The 8,993-nt window shown below is 46.9% G+C and overlaps 1 protein-coding gene across 2 annotated transcripts; it reads left to right on the forward strand.

Annotated features, from left to right (window-relative positions):
- The first annotated feature begins 327 nt into the window (after window positions 1–327).
- On the forward strand, window positions 328–8,273 carry CREBZF (CREB/ATF bZIP transcription factor). Of its 2 annotated transcripts, XM_069759325.1 has the most exons (4): window positions 328–1,162; window positions 1,533–1,610; window positions 4,241–4,339; window positions 6,073–8,273. In XM_069759325.1, exons 1-2 carry the CDS (start codon window positions 390–392, stop codon window positions 1,546–1,548), a joined length of 789 nt encoding a protein of 262 aa, XP_069615426.1. In that variant the 5' UTR covers window positions 328–389; the 3' UTR covers window positions 1,549–1,610; window positions 4,241–4,339; window positions 6,073–8,273. The 2 variants fall into 2 exon arrangements, with proteins under 2 accessions (XP_069615426.1, XP_069615425.1); XM_069759324.1 differs by lacking the exon at window positions 6,073–8,273 and having other exon boundaries at window positions 4,241–4,902.
- The last annotated feature ends 720 nt before the right edge of the window (window positions 8,274–8,993 follow it).

Here is an 8,993-nt window from a genome sequence, read left to right on the forward strand (position 1 = left end):
CGGTGCAGAAACCATCTTGTCACTGCTGTGAAGTGTAAATATGGCGGGTGACGGTGCAGAAACCATCTTGTCACTGCTGTTAAGTGTAAATATGGCGGGTGACGGTGCAGAAACCATCTTGTCACTTCTTTGAAGTGAATGGTAAAAAAAAAAAATTACCTCAACGAGGCCTTTTATAAGAGTCGTCTCTGTTGCCTCACGCAACAGGATTTTGATTCGCTGGCCCGGGTCACATGACTTTTGCCCGCCAAAAAATGAAGGGCGTGGCTTTGACTAACTCCATATAAGGAGTGCTCCGTGACGTAAGGCATCACGTGGTCCATCTCTTCCTACTTCCGCCTCATACAGACGCCATTACGACGTTCGCACACAGGGAGTGAGTCGGCAGCATGAAGCACCGGCTGAGGGAGCGTCCGAAGGCCGCGGCCGCCAGTGCTCGTACCCGGAGGAGGGAGAAGAGGAGCCGTGTGGTGGAGACTACCGGAGAGTGTGACGGAGCTGCGCTGTCGGAGCTGGACGAGCTGCTTTCCGTGCAGGAGGCCGCGCCATGGTGGAAGGAGGCCGACCCTTCCCTCACTGAGCTTCTGGAGCAGCTAGTCGGCGCTGACGACTCTCCCTACGCCCCGCACGTCCCGGAAGAAGCCGCGTCCTCCGCTCCGAGCCCCGAGGCGTGTGACGCGCTACACCCGATGGCCACCAGGGGGCGCGGCGCCGGCAATAAGAACGCAGTGGCCGCTCGCCTGAACCGCCTGCGCAAGAAGGAGTACGTGAGCGGCCTGGAGCGCACGGTGGCCCGGCTCTCCGAGGAGAACGTCCGGCTGGAGCAGGAGCGGAGGGGCCTGGGAGTGCGCGTCCGGGAGCTGGAGTCCGAGGCGCGCTACCTGCGGGCCGTGCTGGCCAATGACAGCGCCCTGTCCCAGCTCCTCAGCCGCCTCACCGGACTGGGCGGAGTCAAGCTGTCTACGTCACTCTTCCGCGACCCTTCTGCGAAGCCTGCTGACCACGACTACGCGCTGCCAGGACTTGCTGCCAGCACTGTGCTCCAGGAGGAGGAAGAGGAGGTGGCGCCCTCTGCTGGAGTCTGCCTGCATGTGGACAAGGAGAAGGTGTCAGTGGAGTTCTGCCCGGCCTGTGCCAGGAGCGCGGCCTCTTCAGCCAAAATGTAGGGTCAAGTAACAAACTTTATGTACTGGACGGATCCTGCGGACAGATAATGTGGGGGGTGATGCAGCGCTGCTGTGATAGAGGGGGCTTCTGCAAGATTTGGGCTGCATGCAGAGAGCAATGTATATAATGTGCTGCCGTCGCCCTGCTGGGTGATCAGTAATGAGCCCTAACATTAAGCAGTTCTGGAGAATTCCCCTCTATGATCTATTGATAGAACTGGACAGCCAAAGTTTAGCCCGAGTCGGGCGTAATGATTTATTTTCTGTTTATATGCTCTCACATGGCTATGTCGGACTGTGATCGGGGGCGTGCATGTATCTGACTCTGCTGTCATGATGTAATACTAGTAAACCTCTCTTTGACAGTTTCTCTTTTAGGTGAACTGTCGGCTTGCTCCATTGCAGGAGTGTTTAAAGAGCAAGACCTATACGTCTCGCAAGCTGGTAAGGATCCAAGTCACTAATTAATGCTGACACAAAGTGCTAGGCGAGGTGCACTCGTTACTGTTCTACACTCAAATGTCTCCCCCCGAAGAGTGATTCCTATCTTCATAGTGTAAATACAGGCCATTTACTAACTAAAAACTTAAGCCGTTCTTGGTTTATTAACTCTTTTCTTCACAGATCGTTACCTTGGAGACAGACCACCGCTGCTAGATCATAAACATGCTCAGCGCTTACAAGCTGATTTGTATGAAAACTGTCCAGGATCGCCGTAGAGTGCTGCTACTTCCTGGCACCAGTCAGCAGCGGAGGTCGGTCTCCTAGGCGAAGAGCTGTAAATAAGTGTTTAATACCAAGATCGGCAGTAACTTACCTGTTTTTACCAGCCGAAGATAGGAATAACTTTGTATTTTTAAGGGTAGATGGAGACTGCAATTTCATTCAGTTCACTTCTTGTATCGTTTGATTCTTTATGATCAGAAGGTGCCTTTTGTTTGTGGATGGGGTTTAACGATGGGGTCTGCAACCTAGGGCACAACAGATGATGCAAAAAAAAGTAGTTGCTAACCCTAGTACTAGTACATATGTCTGCTTGTTAACAAATGCATCATTTAAAACAAAGAAATTAATAACTACATAGGCAGCCAAGATCTGAACTCAGACAGCATCACATCAAATGAGGGCCCTTATTGACGGCTCACACAGGAGAGTGGTGGCAGTTACCATTTCTTGAAGCAGTGACGCCCTGAAGCACCCACATACGTGGTGGTGTTACCCTAATGCCAAAGTAATACTACCAGCACATCCCGATGGCTGTGTGAGGTCTGGGGAATGCCAGGACTCGTAGGTTTTGAGGCGCAGGTTGGAGAACACGGACTTACTGTCACATGAGTACAACCTCATTCAAATGAACAGCAGCAGAGATGTATAGTTTCTGCAAAGAAATCTGTGTGAACTGTTCCCATATCAGAAACTAAACACATGAGGACAAGGGAAGGGCAGAGCAACACGCTAATTTTTGCTTTAAAGGCAACCTGTCACCTGAATTTGGCGGGATCGGTTTTCGGACATATGGGCGGAGTTTTCAATATTGGATTGAAGTTCATTCTCTGTCCTCCGTAGTACACGCCTGCAATCTTGCCTTGCGCAAGCGTGTACTACGGAGGACAGAGAATAAACTTTAATATTGCGGACAGCATGCAGCCAGCGGGTAAGGAAAGGGTGAATCAAACACCTGAAAACTCCGCCCATATGACCAAAAACTGGTCCTGCCAAATTCAGGTGACAGGTTCCCTTTAAGGGTGTATGAAGGGGACAGGCCACTTTTACATCATTACTAGTGACGAGTGAATATACTCGTTACTCGAGATTTCCTGAGCACGCTCGGGTGACCGAGTATTTTTTAGTGCTCTGAGATTGTTTTCCTCATCTTAGCTGAATGATTTACAGCTACTAGCCAGCTTGATTACATGTGGGGATTCCCTAGCAACCAGGCAACCCCCATATGTACTTATAATGGCTAACAGACGTAAATCATTCAGCTGCAGCGCTGAAAACTAAATCTCCGAGCACTAAAAAACTACTCTGAGGTCACCCGAGCGTGCTCAGGGAAATCTCGAGTAACGAGTATATTCGCTCATTACTATCCCAGGTCATGAGGTACTGCTGGAATACCTTAAGGGTGCAGTGAGATGGCCGTATAAATCCGGACCGCAATGTTCCGACTGTTCGGCTGCCAATATGATGCAGTCATGCTCTGGTCGGGAGAACTGCCAGCCTGAGCATTGCATTTCCATCTCGGTCCGATGTATATAGCCCTAATATTTGTAAGAATAGCACTACAAAAATGGTTCAGGACCTGGGGATAGACTCAGTGGTAGAAAAGATCTGCCACTACTCAGTTTATGGTGCCGTCCTTGTTTTGTACACTATACAATTGGCGGCGACTAAATGGCGAGGTTGTTGTACCCCTGCCAATCTCGGCCTTGGCCAAATAGACCCCTTATGGCTGCCCCCTTATGCAACTCTAAAGTAGTTGAATAAGGGTTGCGTTAATGTTTCTGTTACGGGGAATTGAAAATTAATGCGTGAAAAAAAAAAAATCTGTTTTTTGCTTCAGCCCAGGAGGGAGATGAGAGCAGGTTTTGGGTTTGGGATGTTTCTTGTAACATTAATGTTCTTTGTAAAGTGAGATTTCAAAAGGTATCATTACTGAACCATTAATCTTTGATCCCAGTGATGAACGAGCAGGCTGCGATAATGTGTTATGAGTATCTTGGGCATGCTCGGATAATATATTGGAGTCCCTGCGGCTGCATGTTTTGTGGCGGTAGATATCAGAGTATCTCTGGCGTGCTCGGATAAAATAACACCTAACTATGCTCGGATAACACGTTATCAGAGCACGGTCGCTCATCACTAGATCCCAGAATTACTGTCGCTATATCCTGGCCCTAGCAATGAGTGGTGAAATGATATGAGCCACTACTTCCACAACTATCCCCATCATTGTATGCGTTACTGTAATGTGCATTAGTGGGATATTTCATGGACTCTGAAACCTTTTGAAATCTCGCTTCTCTCCATTGAGCTTTGTGTATTTAGCATCCTTGTTTTCTTTTATGCTAAAGTGGAGTCAGCTGTATGGGGCGGAAGATTCGGGACCCGCTGCTCTCACCGCACATGTCCTGCTTTGTAATAAAAGGTTGTATGGTACAGGAGGAGACGAGGTAACCACAGGGCTTTCTTATTTCTTATTGTTTGTATATTTTATAATGTGGGTAATTGCCAGAAATAATTCATTTGTGGGGGGGAACAGGATATAAGAGCAGACACTTGTCTGGTACCCCAGGAAAAAGTAATAATCGCAAGACTCTGCCCAATCTGCAAGTAACCTTACTATAAAATATATAAGGTGTTTATCTTCAAATTGACACCATGTCTCTCTTTATAAAATAATGCCCCATAGTAATGGCTTCTTCACACAACAGCATAGTTGTGGTATTAGATGTAATCCCCCACCTGAGCTCGGGTCTCCTGAGCTATATACCCATAGATGTAATCCCCCACCTGAGCTCGGGTCTCCTGAGCTATATACCCATAAGTGGCTCAGAGATTAGTTCAGTGAACGAGCTGTTAAAACTATATTTGCCATGTAGTGTAATACACTTGAGGTCCATCCATATTCCCGCTAATCTTTCTAGGAGGATAGAGAGTGTAGTATGCGACATCCAGTGGTACAATTCATTTTGAGACTACCAGAGCAAAACATAATATAGTTTGGATTGGGGGGGGGGTGTATTAAAAAACTCTCTTTTTAAAGGATGTTTTTTAAAAAAAAAAAAAAAATCAGCCTTAATACCGTCATTTTTATAGATCCTGAAAGTAGCGTGATGTAGTGGCAGAGACCCTTATTCCAGTGATGTGTCACTTACTGGACTGATCGGTGCAGGTAATAAAAGGCTGTATTCTGCTGGGGATCTAGCGGTTCTCTGAATGCTGAGGTCTGTATAACCCTGCCCATGGCACTGATTATTTGCTTTCTGTGTACACTGCATAGGCAGAAAGTCAGTGGGTGGGGGTTATACAGGGCTCCTGAATATGGAGGACTACGTGGCAGCAGGTTTACTAGTCCTCTAGTAATTATAATTGCTGATTTAAAATAGATTTTTAGCAAAAATGCAGCACGCAACCTAGTAAGTGACACATTGCTGAAATCTGATTTTTCTGCCTTTATTTAATGCTGCTCTCAATTAGGTGGTAAATTCCCTTTACAAGGTAAATCCAGCTCCTTTCACATCTGGAGGTGAGCAGGGCTGCCGCTGTCTCGTCTAGATACCTCGTGTAAGATTGGCGGAGACCTTGTTATGAATAGATGGGGTGCACCAGACCAGTATCTGACGGAGACATCGCCAGCCCTGATCACCTCTCCATGTGTCAGATCACCCCTTTAATATCTGTAGGTTTAGATGAGAACGTTTCCCGTTGATTGCATGGACCAAGCAGATCTTGTGTTTATTACATAGTGGTGGTATTATGGGCCTCTTAATGCAGCAAGAGCCATCCCCGGGGCCCTGCCGGACCAAAGAGGGGATCACTGTCGAGTCCTAATGGGACAGAATATAATATCAGTCTGCTTCTAGATCAGGCGGAGGGGAGGCTGCATTTCTGTGAAGTCACGATGTATAATTTCATGTTTATTCTGGTAATGAATGCCGCTGTGTGTGATTACACCTGTTCATTTCTGTATATATCTGTGTATTGGAGACTTGATTTTTTTGTTTTGGAAAAGCGGGCAGCAATGGAAGAAATGTATCTGCAGCACAGAATCTAATTGTTCCTGTGTATAACGATGTAGTGTAAGATGTAATAAACCAATGGCTGCACATTGTGTGGTATATTTATTCTATCTCCCTAGTAATGAGATCCTGATAAATTAATATCTCCTCTTTGTTTCAAACAGCTTCGTCCACGTCTAATACATGGAGGTGGAGAGTTCGTGTCTGCAGCAGACGGTGCATTACCCAACTAATGCAAAAAACCCTCAAACCAGGGTTTGACACGGGGGTAAAACCTCCCGGGTTTAAAGTGTATTATGGTTTGTTACACAGTCAGTCCTATGCATGGCTTACAGAGGCTAACATGGGGTTATTTCAAGGGGATATACAAACCGTGTGTAATATTCATTATGTAAACCAGGGGCAGGTCAGTTTGGGATCAGTGACCTGTGAGCGGGCTTCAGTATGAATCAGTGCCCCACGTAAGGCTATGTGCACATGTTGCGGATTGGCTTGGGGAATTTTCTGCACAGAATCTGCATCTCTTGGCAGAAAACGCAGGTCAAAATGCTTGCGGAATTGATGCAGATCGTCATGCGTTTTTTGATGTGCGGATTTGCCTTACTCAAAGTATAGTCAATGGGTGCAGAAACGCTGCGTTTCCGCACAAGGAATTGACATGCTGTGGAAAAAGCACAGCGAATCCATGTGGATTTTTCTGCAGCATGTGCACAGCAATTATAATAATTTTATATAGCGCCAACATATTCCCATTGACTATCAGTTACTGTACTACACTGCAGATTTAATGTGCGTCCAAAAACGCTGTGGAAACGCATCCAAATCGGCAACGTGCGCACACAGCCTAAAGCCCTGGTCACAGGCTGCCCTGGAGCACGACCATATCATTAACTCAAAACTGAAAATAACAACAAAAAAACGGATTTCATCACCAGGTTTCACTCTAATCAGTCTATGTATCAGGCGCCAACCTGACACTGTAGGTTACTGTACACAATCCTGACAGGTTCCCTTTAAGGCCGGGGTCACACTTGGAGTGTAATGCGAGATACTTGCGCATCAATACCCGGCACTGCCATCGGGACCAGAGTGTGCAGCTGCATAGAAATAGATGCAGCCGCACACTGCGGTCCCGAGTGACTGGTATTGATGTGAGAAACTCTCACAAGTCTCTTGCAAGTGTGACCCTGGCCTTATATAAAATTATTTGTTTTCCTTTCAGTACCTGCCTGTTGTGTTCTTCGTGAATACTTGCACCCCTGTAAAAATAACTTGGAATCATGAGATACTGATACTTGTAGGTTTACACATTAATGTTTGAGGTTTGACCGTAGAGCAGCTTGCGGGGTCTCCTGACGGAAGCTCTACAAACTCCTAGTCATACAGAGATTATGGGGTAGGAGACCTGAAAGCTGGATGTGTGAAGCTAGGCAACACTCGGGTCCCTTACCACAGTTTCTTTCATTGCCAGCACCACACCACTCTTTATCACTGGTCAGTACTGGTGCAACTTGCCCTGCTACAATATTTCAGTGAGATGCTGTGATGTTAGTGATAGAAGCAGAGTGCTGGTGCTGCGCTCACCTCTCCCACGACTTATCACCCAGGACATCTGCCTACAGTGATGATGAAATTACATAAAGTTTCTTGCAATGCTGCCCCCTGATGTCACCCTGTTTTAGGCGGGGTGGTGGACTTTGCAGGGAGTGACTGCAGCCCCATCATCCTGTGATGTCATGTTTGAAAATAATGTGGCAGCTTAAAATACATGCGTTGCATCATATAATAACCTATTCCTCCATATCATGCTGCTTCTAGGAGGGCATATTGTATATTTAAAGGTACTTGGCGGTGTGAAAGGGGCCTCAGTCCATCGCTGGATTTTGTTTCTGGGTAGATAAGTGGATATATTCCCTGGACGCTGGTGTAGTGGCCAGATCAGTATTTTTGCATCCCGGGCAGGAGCCCAGTGCACCGTCTGCTAGCTGCCGGCAGCCCCAGCTCCACTGTTGTTGCTTAGGCTTACCATGCCGTGCCTGCAAGAATAACCTGAAAAATGAAGGGAAGGGATGCCGGCAGGGAGGAGATGGTCTGCAGGGCTCTGAGCCAGCAACCACAAATTACACAAGTGGCAGCTGGAGCAGGGCTTTGTGAAATTTATTTGATTTGCTAGCTGTGAGGATTTAGTTAGGCTACGTTCACATTGGCGTTCCGCCAATGTGCGTCGCTGTTGCGCCGGCGACGCAGCGGCGACGCGCCCCTATGTTTAACATAGGGGACGCGTGCGTAGTTTTGGTGGCGTTTTTCGCCACGTGCGTCGTTTCCGACGCTGGCGTCGGACGCAAGGAAACGCTACATGTAGCATTTTCTGTGCGTCCGATTTTCGTCGGAAAACGACGCACGCGTCGCAAAACGCGCGCGTTTGCGTGCGTTTTAGCGTGCGTTGCGTCGCCGACGCACGGTGGCGCAACGCTAATGTGAACGTAGCCTTAAAAAAACTTTATTTAACTCTCTTAGGCTATGTGCCCACGTTGCAGAATTTTCCTCATCAAAACAGGACTCCCTTTCCAGGAAATCTGCTTGCGGTTTTCTATCGTTCTTTTGCATTTTTATCGCGTATTTGTCATGTTTGTTTTTCACGCTTTTTTTTTTTTTTTTCTTCCATGCGTCCAAATACAATTCTACAGCGGCAAAATTGCTGATTTTCTGCAAAATTAATGGGCACAACAATTGCGGAATGCCATTAAAAATGGGATGCTTTATGTAAGCGTTTAAGCAGCGGAAAAACACCGCAAAAATGCTTAAACGCTAAAAAACGCAACATGGGCACATAGCCTTATTTAGCACCATTAACTGCTCAATGCTTTCCAGACATAATCATTAGTGATGAATTAGTATACTCGTTGCTCAGGTTTTCCGGAGCACGCTCGAGTGATCTCCGAGTATTTGTTATTGCTCGGGGATATAGTTTTCATCGCCTCAGTTGCATGATTTAGGGCTTCCAGATACGCTGAGTACATGTGGGAATTCCCTAACAAGCAGGCATTCCTCACCTGTATTCAGCTTATCTGGAAGCTGTAATTCA

This window comes from Ranitomeya imitator, chromosome 3, assembly GCF_032444005.1.
Source record: "Ranitomeya imitator isolate aRanImi1 chromosome 3, aRanImi1.pri, whole genome shotgun sequence".
Classification (NCBI taxonomy): domain Eukaryota; kingdom Metazoa; phylum Chordata; class Amphibia; order Anura; family Dendrobatidae; genus Ranitomeya; species Ranitomeya imitator.

What these genes read in the sequence shown, in the direction of transcription:
- CREBZF (XM_069759325.1), top strand. Translation starts at nt 390, where the DNA reads ATGAAGCACCGGCTGAGGGAGCGTCCGAAGGCCGCGGCCGCCAGTGCT.